Source organism: Xiphophorus hellerii, chromosome 11 (assembly GCF_003331165.1).
Source record: "Xiphophorus hellerii strain 12219 chromosome 11, Xiphophorus_hellerii-4.1, whole genome shotgun sequence".
NCBI classification, from domain to species: Eukaryota; Metazoa; Chordata; class Actinopteri; order Cyprinodontiformes; family Poeciliidae; genus Xiphophorus; species Xiphophorus hellerii.
This window is the reverse complement of record NC_045682.1, coordinates 13,776,266-13,797,299: the sequence shown is the minus strand read 5'-3', so window position 1 is coordinate 13,797,299 and position 21,034 is coordinate 13,776,266. Positions and strand designations below refer to the sequence as shown.

At 39.1% G+C, this 21,034-nt stretch overlaps 3 protein-coding genes across 5 annotated transcripts; 2 read left to right on the top strand and 1 right to left on the bottom strand.

The window, feature by feature from the left end:
• The first annotated feature begins 351 nt into the window (after nucleotides 1–351).
• On the top strand, nucleotides 352–6,219 carry plp1b (proteolipid protein 1b). 2 transcript variants are annotated; one of them, XM_032576775.1, is made up of 7 exons: nucleotides 352–525; nucleotides 2,329–2,512; nucleotides 2,601–2,757; nucleotides 2,971–3,148; nucleotides 3,409–3,482; nucleotides 3,603–3,668; nucleotides 5,330–6,219. In XM_032576775.1, exons 1-7 carry the CDS (start codon nucleotides 522–524, stop codon nucleotides 5,399–5,401), a joined length of 735 nt encoding a protein of 244 aa, XP_032432666.1. In that variant the 5' UTR covers nucleotides 352–521; the 3' UTR covers nucleotides 5,402–6,219. The 2 variants fall into 2 exon arrangements, with proteins under 2 accessions (XP_032432666.1, XP_032432665.1); XM_032576774.1 differs by lacking the exon at nucleotides 352–525 and adding an exon at nucleotides 1,729–1,939.
• Nucleotides 6,160–20,098, bottom strand: LOC116728556 (zinc finger protein 185). Of its 2 annotated transcripts, none has more exons than XM_032576771.1 (9): nucleotides 19,995–20,098; nucleotides 19,469–19,611; nucleotides 19,291–19,381; nucleotides 19,069–19,146; nucleotides 8,957–9,049; nucleotides 7,825–8,850; nucleotides 7,688–7,750; nucleotides 7,431–7,533; nucleotides 6,160–6,543 (listed from the first exon to the last, which is right to left on the bottom strand). In XM_032576771.1, exons 2-9 carry the CDS (start codon nucleotides 19,476–19,478, stop codon nucleotides 6,439–6,441), a joined length of 1,569 nt encoding a protein of 522 aa, XP_032432662.1. In that variant the 5' UTR covers nucleotides 19,479–19,611; nucleotides 19,995–20,098; the 3' UTR covers nucleotides 6,160–6,438. The 2 variants fall into 2 exon arrangements, with proteins under 2 accessions (XP_032432662.1, XP_032432663.1); XM_032576772.1 differs by lacking the exon at nucleotides 19,995–20,098 and adding an exon at nucleotides 19,719–19,981.
• On the top strand, nucleotides 11,383–15,772 carry LOC116728557 (tigger transposable element-derived protein 6-like). Its single transcript, XM_032576773.1, has 2 exons — nucleotides 11,383–11,694; nucleotides 14,225–15,772. Exon 2 carries the CDS (start codon nucleotides 14,231–14,233, stop codon nucleotides 15,530–15,532), a length of 1,302 nt encoding a protein of 433 aa, XP_032432664.1. The 5' UTR covers nucleotides 11,383–11,694; nucleotides 14,225–14,230; the 3' UTR covers nucleotides 15,533–15,772.
• Nucleotides 20,099–21,034: the final 936 nt, after the last annotated feature.

The following is a 21,034-nucleotide window of genomic DNA, read 5'->3' as shown; positions in this document are numbered from 1 at the left end:
GACGACAATGTATTTTGTACTTAGAATATTAAATAAAACAGAAGAGGAGAAAGGGAAAAAGAGAGGACTCATCAAATAGTGTCAAATATTCTTTATTTTGAACAGGTGAGTAGGTTTAAATAGATTGAGACTTTATGCAAATATAGCTTCAAAAACTATCTCTGCTTCTAAATTTGTGTTGCAGTGTAAAACCACCTTTTATAAAATGCTGCAGAGGAAAAACAATTATACTCAGAAGAGTTCCTATATAAAGTAAAACAAGTAAAGTTTTGATTAGGATTTTGGCCTCTCTTCTCGTCCCCCTTCCTGAACCTAGCGGCTACACAAATAATGACTGGCAGCTGAAATGGGGCTTTGTGACTTTAAGATGTGACTCGAGGAGATGTGCTCTATGTATTGTTGATGAGACAAAAGCTCGAGTCAGATTCATATAAGGGTGGCAGGGAATAACTTCTCATATCCTCATATCAGTCACAAAGCCGTCCAGCTAAACCTCAATATCCCCACTCTTCTTTCTGGACATGGGTGAGTGCACAGAATTTTTAATAACTCTTATCATCTCTTATTAATGGGATTTGAAAACTGTGAATTTCAATAACTTGCTAATGTTGCCTTTTAATATGTCTTTGGACACCGTGTTGACCTTTTTGCACTGTGGGCAAAGCATGCTCGCAAATTATTCCTGCAATTTTCATGTATGTAAACGCATTTCTAGGTTCAAATATTCATTTACAGCTGGATCACCTTTCAAGCTCAGTAAGCAAAGATGATTTCAAACTTAATGGAAAACACCACAAGTGCTCAGTGGGGACTATTTTGCAGTGCAGAAAGTGGTCCTCATCGCCTTCAGTGATCTTATGAAGCATAATTCAAAGTCAAATCAGAGAGTCTGAGATTGAGGGGGAGTAAATCTGATCTTGCTTAGTCCATGTCACCCATGGGAAGGAGATTTCTATCATTTGCTTCTAAAAACGTTGTGTGCTTATTTTAGCATGCTTTTTTCAGCAACCTTTGCATATTTATTGCAACTAATGTGAGATCCAGTTGAACCAATTCTAAGCAGAGGCAACAGTGGCATTTTTTTTTTTGCAGTAGTTTGTGTGAGACTACATGCCGCCACTATTATTTTTTGGAAACTATTGCGCTTCCTTCTGTTACGATTTATAATTTGGGAAGACATTAGCTCAACACATGGTTTCTTTTTCTGCATTGAGAACACAGATGCTTTGAGGACCTTTTAGAGACTTTTATGAAACCACACATAAAGATTTAAGAATCTGCCTGATTTCCTGTGTAATTGTTGTAAAGCTGAATGTTGTTGTTGTTGTTGTTGGGAAACTGTTTGAATTGCCCCCCTTTCTTCTCGTTTTCCTGCCACCCACTCTTTGAACCTTTGAGCCCAGCCCCCTGCCCACACTGACACTCAGTGCCAGCCTCAGCCAGCTGTGGATAGCCAATAGTCACACACAGCCAGCGGTGCTGAAATGGTCCCGGTGACCCCTTCTGCCATCACGCACGACACCGTTTCTGGTGTCATGATGGCCTTTTGTTTGTTTGACATCACTGCCCTTTGTTCATCTCCGATCTCTCCAAACACAATGGATATTGTACCCGCAAGTCACAAAGAGAAACTCTTTCTTCGGGCCCCCCAGGGTTTCACCACCATCCCTGAATGGCCCGGTGACGCTTGTGACCATCGCAGAGAGAGGGGCCGGGCCAGATTTAGTTGGGACTAAGCTGTGAGGAGTTGGCACAAGCAGAAGAGCCATCAGATACGTATGAAATCAGCGCAGAAGCGTCGCAATATTGTACAGTAGCGTAACCTCGCAGGCAGCGTTGTACATCACTGCTTGGTACTGGATCTTTTCTTGTTGCAGAGCAAGGCATCACCGGCAGCAAATGTTTCCGGTCAGACAACACTGGCTTTGCAAAGCCTTAGGTGCTTTTCTCTATCCAATTTCTGGCAACACATTTATTATTAACCCCTTGGATATTTGCTAAATGCTTCAACACGACTGCTTAAACTGGAAGACGTGCACAAGTCTGCTTGTGAGGGCGGCGGCGACTGCTTTAGTTTGGACGCTTTGCTGGAAGACGCTGTTTGAACTCTTGTTTGTTATTGCTGTCTAATTGTGTTTTTTTCCTTGTTTTCTGTTGCTTTTTTTGTGGGGGGTTTGACACGTGCTCATGGATGTGCCGCCAGAGCGAGACCTTCCTCATAGCTCCCCAACCGGGTGAAAGAGCCCCCCTCTGCAGTGACGTTGATGTGTTGTGTGGTTATATGTGCGGTATGTGCCGCCTGTGTGCTGATATATTATGCCCCCTCAGGTTGCTATGATTGCTGTATCCGGTGCATTGGGGCAGTGCCCTACCCATCCCTGGTGGCCACCTTGTTGTGCTACGCCGGCATGGCCCTGTTTTGTGGCTGTGGGCATGAGGCGCTGGCCCAGACGGAGGAACTCGTCAAGACTTTTGCCCGCGACCCTAAGGACTTTGAGGTCATGGCGTCTTTGTGAGTTATACTTGGATGAGTTCATAAGAGCTCTCAAATATTGCTTTCATTTTCCATTCGACTGACTTTCCCCCTGTAACTTTTCCAGTATTAAATACTTCCAGTTCGTGATCTATGGGCTGGCATCATTTTTCTTCCTCTATGGTATCCTGCTTCTGGCTGAGGGTTTCTACACCACAAGTGCGGTCAAGCAAACCTTTGGGGAGTTCAGGAGCACCCAGTGTGGCCGCTGCCTCAGCCTGACGGTGAGTCGGGGAGGAACATGACGTCAGGTTCTTGTTGAGATGCTGAATGCTGGTTTGTGTTAATGAAACCCTCTTTGTTTCTGTATCCCCTCCTCCCCCTCCTCCTCGGAATGATTAATTATGGTTGATGACCAATGTGAACGAAAACACATTTTTCAGGTTGACACCTGAGCGCCTGAAGGCAACTAATCTATAACCTTCTTGTTTCAACAGTTCATTATAGTCACATACATCTTGGCCTTCATCTGGCTGGCGGTGTTTGCCTTCTCCGCTATCCCGGTCTTCTTTCTGTTCAACATGGAGCACACCTGTCACAACATCAACATCCTGGCTGAAACCACCCCCAGCATTAATCAGCATAGCTGGATTTGCATGGATGCTAGGCAGTATGGTGGGTTTCTCCTACAATGACTGACTGCATCCCCCCTCCCACCAATGAGAGTGTTAATGTGTCCTTGGGAGCAAGGGGGATTAATCGATGGGGAGTGGCCATGAGACCGATGGTTGAATTTGCTATGAAACGATGGAGATAATTCTTCATTGCTGTGTCTCTGATGTGCTACGTGTAAAAGGGAGCGTTCATGCATCACAGCCTTGTCATGATTCAGCATTAGTTGGAGAGCCCTCGCTCACGTCATGTTTTCATTTCAGGTCTGCTTCCTTGGGATGCGATGCCGGGCAAGTCCTGTGGAATGACCTTGGCGGCTATTTGCAAAACCAGCGAAGTGAGTTATTGTCAAGGGATCACTCATATTTGTTTGATGCTACATGCTTGGAATGCATTTGTAGGAAAGTCTTTATTTAATTATAAGCCAAACCAATTGTTTTTTTGTTGCTTCTTACAGTTCCATACCACCTATGACTTGTACATAGCCACATTTGCTGGGGCCGGAGTCACCCTTTTGGCGCTGGTAAGGACTCAATATATTACTGATTTTGCTTAAAGTTTAAAGAGGATTATCTCTTTTTTAAGAGTGGAGTATTGACATTAAGAGTAATTTGGATCTTACTAGGATAGACGATTCTCTTAGCATTTTCATTTTGATGAATCAAAGATATATTTTCAAGCAAATGCTATTAAGAGTGGGCAGAGACAATATGAACAAAATAGAAGCATGGTTGAACCTGCAAATGTAGGTTCATAAAACTGCAAAACAGCTGAAACACTGACTTCCTTGTTTAAATCAAGACTAAAACTCACCTGTTTGGAGTTCCTGGAGTTGCTTTTGAACAATAATGAGTAGAACACTGACCACCATATTTGATGTGTATTGAAGTTTTTGATTGTGGCATTTTTGTAAATGTAAATGTTTGTCACTGGTTTCTGTTGTTTTTATGATTTGTTGTGTTTTTATGATGTAAAGCACTTTGATCAGCCTTGTTGCTGAATTGTGCTCTACACATCAACTTGATTGACTGACTGATGAAAATGAGCAAAATTCAGGGGGAAACTAATAATTCCAATTTCTTTAATCACTCCTGAAAATTATTGCACATATATAGCTGGTTTATATGTTTTGTTTTTTTATGATCACCAAATGCCATACAGTCATACTGATAAAAAAAAATTCTCTGAGGATGCTTCTGTTTTATGTTTTTACAAATGTAACATGGGTTTCATCGTAATCTCACTCTTAATCTTATCCATTTCATGTTTGATCAGTATTTTAGATTTAAATAGAATTTGGTCCCTATATGTCTGATGCAGATGCTGACTTTAGCTTCATTACCAGCTGTTAGTCCATCTTAGGGTTATCACAGTGCTTACAAATCAGTCATATCTTGTGATATCTCTTACAGTTTAGATTTTCTGTGAGTACCCAAACTGTTGCAAGATAAATGGAATGCCAGGCTTCTTTATTGTTTTATAGCAAAGTCTGGCCAGGCAGAGTTTGCCAGACAGTCTTTGTTAGTTGATTCTGTCAACAGAACCTGACAATTCAAGAGCTGTTTCCATTCTTATTTTAAAGATATGACTTCAAATATCACTAAGAGTTTCAAGTTTGAAGCACTCACTTTTATGCCCAGGAACTGTAAATGTATCTTGGACCTACTTCAGTAAACAAGGTCATATACCCTGCAGCAAGAAGGTCTGTTCGTTTGAATCCAGGCCAGGGCCTTTCTGCATGGAGTTTGAATGTCTTCTCCATTCATGCGTGGGTTCTTTCTAGGTACTCACGCTTCCTCTCACAGACATAAAACATGCATTTTAGGTTAGTTGACCTCTCTAAATTGCATTGTTGTTTCTCCTGCGTGTCTTTGCTTTTAGTTGGAAGCCTGTTCTCTAATTCATCTGGTTCCTATTTTAGATTTTTCCAAGTAGACTATGTAGAATAACAAGGAAGCTGTTAAACCTGATTATTGCCGCAGGCATCAGGAACAATACTCCAATCAATTTTTGAAGTTCTGAGCAGAAAACATCCACATGTCTTTTTCTAACCATCTGGAACCAAAGATTGCATTGTATTTGTTTCACTCTGCTTCTGTTTACTGAATGTTATACGCTCTCAGTATATATGTAGAATATTAATGCTGTTTCATGTCTGTCCTTGCCTTGCTTTTCTTCTTTCAGATTCTCTATCTGGCTCCCACCACCTACAACTACGCAGTCTTGCGGTTCCTGGGCAGAAAAGGAATTCGCTAAGTGCTTCACATCTGGCTATGAGATACTCGTCCAACTCCAGGTTTTAGTCCTGCCTTCTTGAAACAGAAACTTTTCAAACTTGGATCATCTGCAGTCCTTTTTCTTTTCTTTTTGGATAACAGATCAATGTCTCTCTTTACTGTTACATATGAACAACAGACAAAGAGAGGAAGATAATTCACCCACCGTAATGAGCCCCAACCTGTTTCACAAGTCATCCTCTCAGATGATTCTCTTAGCTTTGTTGTTCATTTTCTCTCTCTTTCTCTTTTTCTCTCTCTCTTTCTCTTTTCCTCTCTCTTTCTCTTTCTCTCTCTCTCTCTTAATTCGCTCTGTGAGGCTTTTCTGGAGCTGATTGTGATGTATGAGGTTTCATGAATAATTAAGAGCAACGACAGCTTTGCTTTGCAAGTCATAACTGTGTGCATCCTGTACAGTGTTTACTGGTGCAGATATTGGTTTGTGAATATAATTTTTGCTGCTGCCTTATTATCTCCAACTCGCCCATGAGCATCATGAGTCTAAAGCAGGTGAAGCTGAATGTACCAAAGTTTCTCCTGGAGCTTCTCTCTTCAGAAGAAATCTGCTGTGCATTTTATTTTATTTTTGTTTCTCTTAAACGTGAGTAATTGCCTTCATGATTACCTAAAATTAGCAACAGAGAGGTCGATATTTAAATAACGGCTCTGAAGCTGACCAGTGTTGAGTGTGCTTATTTGTAATTGAGGCTAATTAAGTGATTGATTTGATCTAAAGGATTTGATTGTAATTTTATTTTAATCACATCCTGTACATGGCATTAAAATAATTTATGCTGATTATGGAGCATTTCATTCAAACATCTGTGGTAATTAGCACTGTGTAATTTCTTTGTAAATACACGATTTTGAAACATCACATCACACCATGTCCTCCTTTTCAGTGAAAGAAAACATTCAGTAAAACAGTGTACAGATCAAGGGCAAAACCGGGGAGATTCTCAGAGAGCACATTATTCACTCTAAGCTTGGTGACAAAGTATTTTCCGCCAGCAGAATTCAAAAGTTAAGAGCTGTTTCAAAGCAGTCTCCACAGTGGATCACTTTGCCAAGCAAGAACATGGCAATCGGCATTTCTCCCAGGGCCTTAGCACAAACGCCGCACTGCAGAACACACAAACATTGGTTAACATTAAGCAATGATAAGCGTTACTATTTCAACCACACACCGTATTAACGCCTTTTTGTCTTTAAAGCATTTTGTCCTGTTCGAACCACAAATCGCAACATATTTTATGGTGATTTCATGGTGCAGATCTACACAAAGTAGTGTCTAATTGTACGTGGAGGGAAGAAGATGAATGGTTAAAAAATGTTTTGCAAGTAAAAATTGGATATGTGTGACATGCAATGCAACCAGCTCTAATCAGAGATCACCTAATTACAGAGAAAACCACTGGGTTAGTAAGTGTGTGTCAAATGGCCTCCTGGTTTGATTACAACAAAATTTAAACTTTTTGGAATGAGAGGGAATCTTTAAAAGTACTAGCAGTAAAACAACACCCTAAAGCATGCATGGTGAAGCAAGGTGATTGCAGTATCACGCTGTAGTAATGCTTTTCTTCAGCAAGGACAAGTAAGTTTGTCAGAGGTGCTGCTCAGAACTACGATGGAATGTCTCTGACAGAAGCATATTATGTAGAAATCAGGACCTAAATTGGATTGAGAATCTGCAGCAAGACTCAAAACAATTATATTTAAACACCCTTTACAATATAGCTCACTATTTTGAAAATAGAAATGAGCCCAAACTAGTTTTTAGATGTTTAAAGCAAGTAAAGAAATACCCAAAATACTTGTGTTTGTAATTACATCAAACGTTGGGTGGAGAATGTTTTAGCTTACTCTGAGTACTTTGTGTAGCCTATGAAATAAAATCATGATAAAATACATTAATGTTTGTGGTTATAACCTTATGAAATATTTTTAAAATTCTATGGGTATGAAAAGTTTGTATTTTAAGAAAATCAAATATGCAAAGAAATGCAAACCTTGAGGCATTCTTCATGGCATACCATGGGCGGTTCGCTCAAAGTGATCTTCACGTTCCCATCAATTATTTTGTTGCAGTAAGAGCAAAAAGGGGTTCCGTCACTAAAAGAAATGTGAAAACATTGAATTACCTCACAGTGTAAAGCTTCCAGTGTTAATTATAACTTTAAATACTTTTTACACCTCACATTTTTCTATAAGAAATGCCAAACCATGCTAATGCTTAGAGATGCGACAGGACCTATTGAAAACTTACCTGGATATTTCAAAAACCTGGGTTGAATTTAGTTCTTCTGCAGGCTTCTGAAGGCCTTCAGAACTATAAAAAAAAATCATCAATAAATATAAAGTGTTTTATTGTCATGTTTCTACTGCTTGTGAAAGCATGCTTACACTTTAGCATCGTCAGGCTGGGGATTAGGTTCCTCTTGATGAGGCTGTTCTTGAGCTTCAGTTTTAGGAACAGATTCTTTTTGGGGTGCCTCCACATGCAGGGCATCTGTCAGATTAATGGGTCTGTAATCTGAACTATCCTGAACAGCTTCAGGATCTGCAGTCGGTATGGGTTTAAGAGCATCTTCAATGTTCAAATCCATGGAATGTACTTTATCTCCAAATGATGGCTCAACACTTTGTTCAACAACAATATTGTCAACTGCCTGGATTTCATCGTGTGACTCGGGTAGAGTACAGGCGACTGGTTGCACACTGTTAAGTGGAGGAGCCTCCTCACGGGGTGTTGCATTATCAACATCGGGGGTTTCCACCTCCGCCTCAACCTCAGCTTCAACAGTTTCATTGTCAACTTGCTCTGGGGGTTGTTTTTCACTACTGGCCTCTGCAGGTGTTTCATTTCCAGGCTGAGCAGGTGACTTGCTTACAGAATCAAACTGCATGTTAGGTTCCACGCTGGCTTGAGGAGGAATGTCTTCATCCGGGGTAGCAGTGTTCACAATAAACGGAGAGGCAGCGGGTACAATTTCTTCTGCAGGTAGCAGGGATTTCTCTCGACTTCCCTCTGTAGTTTGCGTGGATACTGTCTCCCCTCCGTCCTCCAAACTACTTGTGTCTGTTTTGATCAAAGCTTCTGGAGGTGGAGCAGGAATCTCTGCAGTGCCTGTTGCACCTGATTTCACCCCAAGATCACGGGAAACCTGATAATCAGTGTCAGGGTTTTGTTCTTTGACTTCTGCAGTTTTATGGGCAGGTGGTGGTTCTGCTGCATCAACTTTACCATTTTCTGAAGAAACTGGTTGGATTTGTTCTTCATTATTTACATCTGCAGAGACCTTAACATCCTCCCCGTTCTGCTCCACATTGGACTCGCCAGCTGGTGCTTTTAATTCCACCTCCTTCTTTTCATTGTTTGTGTTTATGACTGGCTGTTGCTCTTGTGCTTGTTTGGATGGTGATTGGCGTCTGTAACATAGCATGATATTTATTTAGAATTAAGAAAACACCTGATACACAGTAGATCTACAGCATTTTTGCAAACACAATTAAAAAGAGGATGTTCTATACTAACTTTGTATTCCTCGTGGAATTTTTTCTTGTTTCCTCAGTCGAATCATCAGGTTTAATAGAATCAACGTCATTGTTTGTCTGATTAGCTGAAGGCCTACAACAAAAAGGTGAAAGACAACTTTCAGAAAAATTCATCTGATAGCATCAATGACAATTTACAGTAAAAGTAAAAGCTGAGAAACCTGGAACCTTATTTTAAAGTTCAGTACGGTGGGAGTTTTTATTACAGCTGATTGGAGAGAAGCAAAGATGAAAGCAGAATTTCATCATAGCTCAAATCTGAGAAAACATTGTGGAGGTTTATGAAAAAGCAATTTAGCAAACCTAAATCATTTTCACATCTACATTAGGTGATTATCTTTAAATAAATAAATAACTATGTAAACAGGAATTTATGATAGGAGGTGAATTATCAAGCATCTTCCTTTGTGATATCTATCTACAGTATGTATATATACTGTATATATATAGGTTTATATGATCACTCACTAAATGCAGCCTTTACAATAGTTATCTGCTCTATATTGATGGTTTGAGGGTTCATCTTTTCTTTTCAACATAAATCCAGATTGCATGAACCCAGAGGCTAAAGCTAGGTGCACCACCAGTCATTTTCCTGTGTGAAACACAACTGAAAACAGAATTATAAGTAAAATGGCATTGAAAGCAAAAATATCATAGATCTTTGTTTGGTATTTTATTTATTTATTTATTTAATTTTATGCAAGAGAGTTACTCTACTTGGAAATGCTTGACCACGTTCTGTTTTCACTATGTGATTTTACACAAGAAGATCTTGGAGGGCCCACTGCCTTCTACCTCCCATGAACATATTAATTGTCTTCTTAATAAATATCCACCCAATGCAAATATAAAGACAGTTTAAAGGCCAATAAAATAATGTTTGTGTAAACTTCTACAACAAAATTATAGTTGTTTTCAATCTTTAGAAATCTGTTTTGCTTCATCACTGCTTTTGAACAAGTCAACTAGGACTAACAAATCTGGATTATACAGAAAGATCTGTATTACAAGTAATATATTACTTTACAACATCTTTACTAGAACTTCATCCAAAGAATTCTGATCATCCCTTAAAACATGATTTTGCAGATGCACAAAAGGAACCGACTCACATTGCACAGCTTGTTCTGAATTAAAATTCAATACATACGGTACACTGTCTGATGTTAAAAGGTCAGAGTAAAAAACACAACTGAAGGTGAACTTTGTCACTTAAGACCTCATATTACAAATCTCTGGAACATTTCCATGAGGTTCAAACCAACTCAAAACTGCAGTCACATTTAAAGGCTCTACTGTCAGATACAGTGGACTTCTGCATGTTTTTGTTGGGGTTTCAGGACATAATGTAGTCTCCTTTTACAATATAAGCCAAGTAGTGATCTATATTTGCAAAAGAAATATGCACAAAGGATCTGCTCTGGGAGATAAACACAGTGAGTATATGAGCTCCATAACTAATAAATTCTGCTTTAAATATCAACACTGTGTTTGTTCACAGCTTAATTCTCACAGGACACGTTGTGGAACAGGAGAGGAGACTGGTAAATGAGTAGCGGCTGCCCACTATAGATATAAAGCTTGAATGAAACGCGGACAAAGCATCATAAAGTCACATGAGCAAATCGCTTACTCTTTATGTAACAATATATCAGAAGACAGCGGAAAAGTGTCTCATTTGATGATGCTTTTTAACAGTCAACTGACTGGTGAATCAATAAATCAATATGCTGGACACTCCATAGAGCATATATAATAAGACAGTCTCCAACACAATGCAAAGCTGTACAGAAAATTATTCCTGCCAAAAATTACACAAAACTAAATTATTTATTTACAGCAAAAAGAAATTGAGTAAAACCTGGATTTCACCCAAGAATTTCAATCGCCATATTGATTATCAGCAATTTTCTATTATTGGATTCAAAACCATTGTAAAAGGTGTACATATAGAAACCATTTTATCACCTGCTCAAGTTTAACTACCTTGTGTGCTTTAAGGTTCTATGTTAACTATAAATTCATTTAAACTAGAATTGTTTAAGTTGTATTTCAAAAATATAAGCAATAAATAAACAAGCAAAAACAGACATTAATTTTTTTTATTCATGTGACAAAGTACATGTGAGAAAAGCTTAATTAATAAAGTAATGGTTTAAAAACATCAGAAATAAAAACGCAATTAAACAATTTTTTGAAAAGAAGTAGAACACGTATTAAATCTAAAGTATTATGTTAAATCTTTTAAATAATTACATAAAATATAATCAATATCCAACCTAATTATATAGGCTAAATAAAATGCAACAAAATGAACTGAATATTTTCTATTGATTTTACTTTTTAATTTCTGAAGTTTTGGGCACTTATTTTGGTAATGGTCGCTTTAATACTTTTGTTTTGAAATTAACCCAACTTTATTTCCGGTTGCGCTCCTTGCTGTAGCAGTCTTAAGCTAGGGGAAGACGAAATGTCTCCACTCCTGCTATATAATATATAATTTGTTGTGTTTCTGGAGCCGGGAGATGAAATAGCGGTTAGTATTAAATGAACAAACTGTAACTATTATGTTGTCAACTTCAAAACTACCTCAGAAGCCTTCAGACTGCACAGCATCGTACTTCACGAACAGCAGCGTTCACGTTTCATCACGGAGAAACCAACACAGGAGAAATTATCACCAGATAAGAATATTACGAGGATCTTCCCTGGCCCGTAAGTACGCTTTGACAATTTTAGAGTCGCAAGAAGACGTCTTTGTAGGAGAAAAAATATATATAACGCAGTATAATTTCAAATGTTGAACGTCTCCACCATGAATCTCCTTGGAGTCTCTGCATGGTGTATTTTGATGCTTTCAGGCTCTTAAAAGTTAAGGAGAATCGATTTTGCCGCTACTGCTTTATGTAATGTATGTTGTCAAAAAAACATACAAATAAAGCACATTTAAATATTTTTAAAACCTAATTTAGGACGTAGAAAGTTCAATTTCGGTCTTGAAAACAGAAGATCAGAAAAAAGAAGCGTTTGAAATTTCCGTCTTCCGACGTCCGTGAAGTAGTCAGCAACCCTTTTAATTCAGAGCCAGTTTTGCCTCCGCTGCTACAAAATAAAATGTGTAGTGCCACAAAAGAGATACTTCATAAACCTGAACTAAATTAAATGTTTTAGTTTAAAAACTAAAGAAATTACACTAAAGGGTATTTCTGTTTTGTTTTTTTTTTAAACTAAATGAATTTTATCAATTTTACAAAAGGAAACTATTTTGTAGAATGAGGCCAGCTGAGTGAGCCCTTTCCATAAATATGGAACATGTACTATTGGTCCCCTGTTGTAAATATTATATTTAGACACAGTACTGATAAAACCAGCCTTTCTTATAGCTTTTATAATTAAAAACATTTGGTGTTATAAAATACTAAAGATGGTGAACATGAGAGGTTTGCAGGGGAAACGGTTGCTGTCTTTAAGAAAGCAAAGTCCTGCCTGAAATTTAGACAGACCAGGGTTTCTGTAAAAAATAAATAAATAAAAATTTCTCTGGATGAGTCTAAACCTGAATTATTTGGGCACCAGAACGGAGGACAGGTTTGGCATAAACCAGTTAAAGCTTAGAAGTATGGGGATGCTTTGCTGCAATTAGACCCAACAGCTAGCCATCACATAGTTAACCATAAGTTCTTCATTGTATCAGTGGGTCCTTTCAGGAAATGTGAGACCAATCTGTCAAAAACTTTAGGAAGTAGCAGATCTGGACCTTGGAACATGACAATAACCCAAAACGTATAAGCAACTGCTCCAAGGTTTAGTTCAGAGTCAGGAAATGAAAAGTCCTGGGCAAAATCAAACTCAGATATTAATCTCAGAGAGAAGCTGATGGGTGATTGTAACAAGCCAGAACCTCCCAAACTAATCACTGAAAGTGAGGAATGGAGCAAACTTTCCACAGACTGATGTCAGAGACTGATAGGTGGTTACAAGAGGCGTCTCACTGAAGTTATGTCAAACTGAAGGGGGGGGAAACATCAACTGTTAGGTGTCCTAACATTTATACTGTTACAGAAAATATATTTTTTCCTTTTGTTCAATCAGTGCTACAAAGTTAATTGTAATGTTCGTCTATTTAAATCGCTCTCTTTTGCAGAAATACATAATTTAATAAAAAAACAGATAAGACATTCGTAGGTGAATATTTCTGTTGAATTGAATATTTGATGGATTGTCCTACTTTATTGTGGAAGTAACCGAGCTGCTGAAGCATAGGAAAAGTGACAGGAACATTATTATAGGAAGAGAAGGAGGGTAACTGCAAACGATATTCTCTTTGCACTTTTCAACAATATTACCATAATGTTTTCCTAATTTTGTGCAGCCCTAGTTTGTTTGGTGAGTCACTTAGCTCTCACCTATGAATTATTCAGACATAAAAAGGCTCCTGAACTCAAGAGATGAAGTGTTCTGTCAACACACAATAAAATAATTAGTCAAGAAGAACAGGTTTGAAATTGGACCTTAAGCCACTTTGTTACCCTCAGACAGTCAAAACCTGTTCCCGTTTCTTAAAAAGGTTTGTGAAAATAGTAAGAGAGGTTGACAGACTTAAAATAATCTTCTAGCTTAACGACAGTGCTTTCATCACCAGTTATTTAATACTTTTATTATTCTTACAAGTTAAAAATGTTAACTTTCATCATTGCTGTTGTTTATTTCAATGATAATAATAAGAGAAAGAATGAAAGTATTAAAATATGAATCATCTTAAACAAGGTTTCCCCCAGAACACTTGCTAAGCCCGGTGGTTGGGTGCCAAGGCAGCCATTCATCCAGAGGCCCATCGTCTTTTTAAGTTAAAAAATGTTTAAATTTAACAGGAAATTTGAAAACATCACTTGATAATTATGTGTTATTGAAAGATTGGAAGATTAATACCTGAACATCAACTATAAATCCTTAAAAATGCAAACATTTTAAAAAGACTTAAAAAAGTAACGCTTAGCCTTGTGGGGGAACAAGTAAAGTCTGGCAGCCCACCAGGCTTATTATACACTGGGGGAAATCCTGCTTAAATACTAAAAATATAAACTACCATATATTTTTATTTTAGTACTGATTTGTATCAAGATGTCAAATTGTGAAATTTCTTAATATATTAAGTGATGTTTATATTGGTTAGTTCACAGAAGTGAACTAATCAATATAGTTGGTGAATCTTTAAAGTCTAAATTTCCTCTGCCTGTCTGTTTAGAAAAAAATGCCGTCCAGAAACCATCTTGACAAAGTTGGGCGCAAGAAAAAGAAGAAATGGACGGAGGAGGCCATGGAGCATGCGCTGATAGAGGTGAAGTCTGGGAGGAGCACAGTGAGGCAGGCGGCTAAGGAGTTTGGCGTCCCCAAGTCCTCGCTTGGAGACAGAGTGAGTGGACGGGTGACACCTGGGAGCCGCAGCGGACCGGCTCGGCTCATCACCTCCGCAGACGAGAAGCTGCTGGTGGAGTTCTCCTTATACATGTCCAAGCATGGATTCCCACTTACCAAGCAGCAGGTAGTGTCCTTTGCATCGTCCATTTATAAGCGGCAGCACCGGAGGGTGGCATTTTCCAAACTGGGCCAGACGTGGTGGCTCAATTTTAGAAAAAGGCAAGAAAAGAACATTACTATTCAGCCAGCAGACAATGTTGTGCGTGGGAGGACAGTGTGTGTCAGGAAGGAAGCGGTGGATCAGTTCTTTCGTCTGTTGAGCACGATCGCAGACACACACGGGCTCAGAGACTCGCCGAGCCAGATCTACAACTGTAGCGAGACGGGCTACCAACTGGGCAGGAGGAAGGCCGTCCTCTCCAAGCCCACGAGTCTGGGCTACAAGCCAGCGGCAAGCTCCAGGGACCACGTCTCTGTCCTGGCTTGCTTCAACGCAGCTGGAGAAGACATTCCTCCGTTTGTTATCTACTCCAAGGCCTATCCAGGAGGAGTGTGCTACAAGACTCAAGGTCCACCTGATGCCCTTTACGGGTGGTCGGAATCTGGTTACGTCAACTCAGAGCTCTTTAAGAAGTGGTTCCTCAAACAATTTCTCCTTCATGCAGCAAAGGAGCGTCCTCTGCTGCTGATCTTCGATGGCCACAAGTCGCCGGTGAGCCTGGAGGTGGTGGAGTCGGCTCAGAAAGAGGGCGTCATCCTCCTTTGCCTGCCTCCCCACTGCTCGCACATCCTGCAGCCGCTCGACACCAGCCTCTTCGTGGTCCTGAAGCAGCGTTTTGCTTCTTTCACCGGGGACGGCGACAGCGGCGCCGACGGCCACTTCCCCGTCAGCAAGAAGGAGTTCTCGGGGGTGTTAAACAGAACGTATCAGATAGCAAAGGAAGAGGAAGGTGTCCGGATTGTGAAGGAAGGTTTTAGGAAATGTGGCATTTTTCCGCTTAACCACTACGCGCTTAATGAGGTTCATTTAATGCCTTCACACAGCATCGACCCCGCTGCTGGCGACTCCTTGTTAAAATCGGCAGAAGGCATGCACTCTGTAGCGGAGCTCACAGCACCTGGACCCTCCTCCTAGCTCATTACCAATTCATCAAACTGTCTGTACCTTTGAGGTGAGCGGGGTCGGTTCTCCTGAGGAAACCATGGCTGGTCGCATTATTCAGCCAAACCCAATCAACTCAGACTAGTCCCGCTCATTAAGATGCCGAGTGAGTTTGTAGTCCTGTGGGGACGTCACGCCGCACCACCCCCCTGCTTCCGTGCAGGACGCTCTGTTTATCCACCGGCCAGAATAAAGGAATGTGTTGATATTTAATTAGTTTCCTGCATTGTGTTCAATGCCAATCTTACAATGCTTCACTACTTTACCTCCCAGCCGGTTAAGGTAAATTGGGACAATACAGTGTGGGCCACATTTATTGGCGCCTCTTGGAGAACTATAAAAACAGTTCTTTTTATAGAACAGTTTTTTAATTTAATTAAATTAAATTAATTTAATTAGATAAATTTTTACTGCAGTGGCATAACTAAGAAGATCACCATTTTAATCGGAATACATTCCCTTACGTCATCAAGAATTGGCCATTTTCAACAAAATGACTGGTGTGACAATTCTTTGAACCTCTAACAAATACGTTTTTTTAATGTATTTTATATTTTCATTTACGTTTTGCCACATGTATGTGACACAATGCAATAGACAGGATAGCGTTCTTCATAAGCCAAGAAACACTGCAGCTGTCGTACATTACTGTAAAAGAACTGCGGCAAAGAGTGACATTTTAAGGTCACCGAGTCTCCATGACAACAATTACATACTATCTGCAAGCCAATTGCTTGCATGCTTGCCAGAAAAAGCCTTTTCTGTCCTTCTATCAAAAACATAAACTCTGCTGGGAGTTGTTCTTTTTTTAGATGAGACTAAGACTGAGCCTACACGGCAGAGGATCTGTCATGCTGTGGGTCATTTTCACTTTCAAAGGGCTTGAAAACCTTGTCAGAGTGCGTAGCATCAAAGACACTTAAATTGGGTCATTATTGGTACCCAAAGTACCAGACCAAGTCTAGTTTTTATTGCAAATATCTTAGTACAATTGAAATAAGACAAAACTAACTTACCATTAACTTTTCAGCAAGAAATAGGAGCTTTTTTAAAGTAAACAATTCCTTAACATTGATGAAAAAGTACTAGCTATAAGTGAAATAATCTTCCAGTGGAATAAGACATTTTTCCCATAACATAAGTTAAAATGTCTTGCTCCACCTGCAGATTATTTAACTACTAACTAGTAATTTTAATTCAAAGGAATTATTGACTTAAAACAAGCTCCTATTTTGTGCTGAAAAGTTAGTATAAGTTAATTTTGTCTTATTTCGAGAATACTAAGATATCTGCGTTAGAAACCAGATAAAAAATTCTTGTTTTTGCAGTGTAAAACCAAACCAACACAAAAATTTCTCAGCACACACTACATCATTTCTTTTCCATCTCTCTTTCTAAATGTGAATCCTATCCATGATATAAGTTATTGTTGGAGATGGCTCAGTGTTTCTCTGTTGGTAAAAGATGAGGTAAAGAGTTAACAGCAGGGGTGCCAGTAATTGAGGCCCTTTGTGATTTTTTTTTTCTCTCCCACTCAATATATGTAGTCACATTAAATATTTGGTTGGTGTTTTTTTTATAATATTGCGTGAATCTATTTTAAGGATTTGCTATTCATCTGCACCAGAGGTGCCAGTAAATGTGGCCTGCACTGTACGTTTAAAGCACAGTTGTCAAACTCCAGTCCTCGAGGGCCGCTGTCCTGCAGTTTTTAGATGTTCCACAGGTACAAAAACGCTGGAATGAAATGGCTTAATTACCTCCTCCTTGTGTAGATCAGTTCTCCAGAGCCTTAATGACCTAATTATTCTATTCAGGTGTGGTGCAGCAGAGGCACATCTAAAAGTTGCAGGACACCGGCTCTTGAGGACTGGAGTTTGACACCCCTGGTCTAAAGAGCAGAAAAAGTCTCGTTTTTCTCGTGTTTTTCTCCCTATGGTCCCCGATTCTTCTGGGGTTTTTTATTTTACTATTATTTAAATTTAAAACGCACAAACACACAGAGCCTCCAACACATTTCAAAAGCTTCTAAACAAAGCAACACAAGGTCAAACGTCCACTGCAGAAACGTAACTGTTGGCCGTTTAATATCGCAACCGGTGCAAACTTAACGTGTCACAGCCAGTTATTTAGCAACTAAAACTCTGCAGTGGCTGCAGCCGCGCTGACAGATGTGCCATCCCACGTCTGCAGTCATAATTACAGATGCAGCCTCTTCAGCTGTCAGTGGGCGGGCTGGTCAAGCAGATCTTCAAGTCTCCTCTCTCTGAATGCGACCGTTTCAGGCTGGTGCTGCCACGGCTCAGGCTGCACGAATGCGGTGGGCACAACACAACACAACACATGATGCGGTATAATAATCCAGCTCATCCTTGTCACCAGAGGAAGAGCAGACCTAACTGAAGGGTTATTTGAGAGTTATCAAATGTGTGTTTGCGACTTTTCAGAGTTATCTTTTCTCCAAGTGCAATCTACTTCAGTATTTTGTTCTTAATTTAAGAGTTTTAAGTGAGTGTATCCGAACACTGAATGCTCTATTTGCTATTACCACAGGAGAATGGAGCCAATAGCATGTTCTCAGGGAGACGATTTAAATAAAATGTTTTTTTAAAATGGTATACTTACCTGTGTGTGTTTGTGTGAACCCACTTGCCAAAATTTCGCTAAATAAAAAATTGCACCTTTTACTTCTGAGTTCTATGAAAGGCCTTGTTAGCCTTTTCCATAAATAAAAATAGTAATGTGCAGCTTTCTAGATATATACAACAATAAACCAAACCAAGGTTTGGTGCTAAAATAATTTATCTTATTCACACCATGTCGAACAGCAGAGTTGGTGGCAGAAAAAGTCACATATACATATAAAAACTCGTCATTTCTGCTGTGAATTTCTGTATTATAAACACACAATCACTTACTCTGAATTGAGGCTTTTTGGTTTAGTATTTAAAATGCAGTGCTCACTCAATATTCAAGGTTGGTAAACGATTGACAATTGCAATCAGTGATTTATCTTTTAGGCTTTAAGAAGAATTATTTTGTTGTTTATTCTGTGCAAATGGGTTTTCCCTAAGGGTAGAAAATGCTTCAGTATATATTTAGCCCAATGTGAAGTAATTAAAAGTCCAGGTCACTTTCACACTGTAGGTCTGTAGGGAATCAGCTGATGGACAAAGTTAATGTTTATGTCTGTTAAAGTCTGAGATGGTGAGTTGGGCCTGAAGCCTGGAATACTTTAATTACTTTAGGGTGATGAAATCCTTGGAAGAACAATGTCAACTTGAGCAACACAACAAGAAGCAGGTTTTTATTTGCAAATTGCAGGATCTAGAAATGTTAATGAAACATTAATTGGAAGAAAACGTGTTCGAAAAATTTACTAATTTACTGTACTTTGAGTAACTTTAGTTAAATAAGTTGGTTAGATGTTATACATGTGGTATTATTTTTAAAATAAGCAGATGGGATCAAATCTTTAGCTACAACTGAGCAGATTTTGTGTAACTCACTGGAATCTTTTGATCCTCGTCTGGACCAATGAATTCTTTATCGCTGGAGCAGGTTCCTGTTTCGCTTCAGAAACTACCCTAAGGGACAGGAGAAGTTTTTGTTATTACTTCTAACATGTCATTTCTACAACTTCTTTTACAAGGTTGGACAAATTAGCCATCTTGTTGCCTGCTCAGTTATCCTGCAGCCTAGCAGCAAATTACTGGTTTAACTTTACTCACTTGTCATTGTTAGAACTTTGGATCCACCAGCAGTCCTTCTTGGTTGATTTTCTCACCCTGATGTTTTGCAACACCTGATTTCTGTCAATGTCTAAAAGATACAAAGCATACTACTTAGTAATAGCAAATATTTATAATTTGTCTAAAAAAAAACCTTCCTAAACATTGAGCAACTTGCCTTTTGACATGATGTTTCTCTGACGTTCGACCTGAGGAGATTTTCTTACGATGAGTAAGATTAAATGAACTCAGCCTTATGTTCTCTCTTCCTGTCCGTTTATCCTGAGCTGATTAATGAGCCGCAACTTGTAAGACATCAACCTGCATTGAAAGAAATGACTAATTGCTATTTAACAAGTTTCACCCCAACCACAACTCGACATAAACAAGTGTATGATCTAGTTTACTATCTACTCTCAGATATCTACCTTGGCCTTTATTTACATTGTCACATCTTGTCACATCTTCTCTGTCTTCCCTCTGAGGCGCTGTTAACATTTTGACCTGTGCTTCGTTTTTAATCTCTTATAATGAATTTAAATAAGGATCTGCCAGCACCAATTAACCAGGTCAAATTTGCTATGCATTGAAAATGAAGCCAATTTAGACTTTCTAATGAGGTCTGGCCGTGCAAACAAGTCAGAGAGACGAGATCAGATCCACTGTGAAAAAGGCCAATTTTTTGGGTTAGGCTGTGCTCTCACCTGTTTGAGTCAGCTGAGTTGTCGAGCCTCCTCTGTGTCCTTGTGGCAGATTGGTAGTGATATTTTAACTCCCACCTCCCCACCCACAACCTGTCATTTCAGATTCCACCCCCTGAGAGCGTTTAGGTTTCTACGGTTGGATGTTGGAGAGGTGTATCTTTTTTCTCTCTCTCTTTTTTTTTTTTACTCTCTGGAAAGCCACATTCCAAAGATGTTATTCATTAAGATTTGTGCCGCAGCTCTTTCTTGATAAGAAAAGGTAAGCACGGTTCATCATCTCAGCTGTGGGAGAATCTGAAAATGTTTGAAATCACTGCAGAAATGTAGTTCTGGCTGACGCCTTCACTCACTGACTTTATTGTGGAAAAAGCTGTAAACCCGTCATCGCTACATTACGCTCAATAAGGAAGCTGTTTGCTTTTGCTTTTTTTTACTGGTTTTCCAGCAAAACATTTGTGGCAAAACATACCGTTCCACTTAACAAGATTTCAGGAATCAGAAAAAACCGGATTTGAAACTACTGAAACTATTATCAGTTTCCTTATTGGACACTTGCATTATCATTTTCACTCAATGGCATTCAAGTGCAAATGACATGCAGTGATCTTTGTTGCCAAGCATCTTACTAAACTTGAATGAACCTGAATTTATATCCAAAAACAGCTCACAGCCTGGTTTATTCTCCTATTTCACTGTTTTCCAGGTGTGGATAAGTATAGAAGAATATTTGTAGCTTCACATTTTATTTCCTGTTACATTTTCTAAATGTTGTGTCATTCCCTTCTTACCTTCCATTTCATGTCTTGCTCTCTTTTTCCTTGTGTCCTTTCCACCTTTCCCTCTGTCTTTCCTTTTTGATACTGTTTTATGTCAATAATTCTTTTTTTACATTTAATTCACCCTTTCATTAGGCAGTAAAAATAAAAAATTTACGGTTTCCTTGGATCCACATTGTCTAAACCATCTTGTCATAATCATGGAAAACCCTCACTTGATAAACTGCACAGCCAAAAACAAATACATGTTCAGCTCAACAGAAG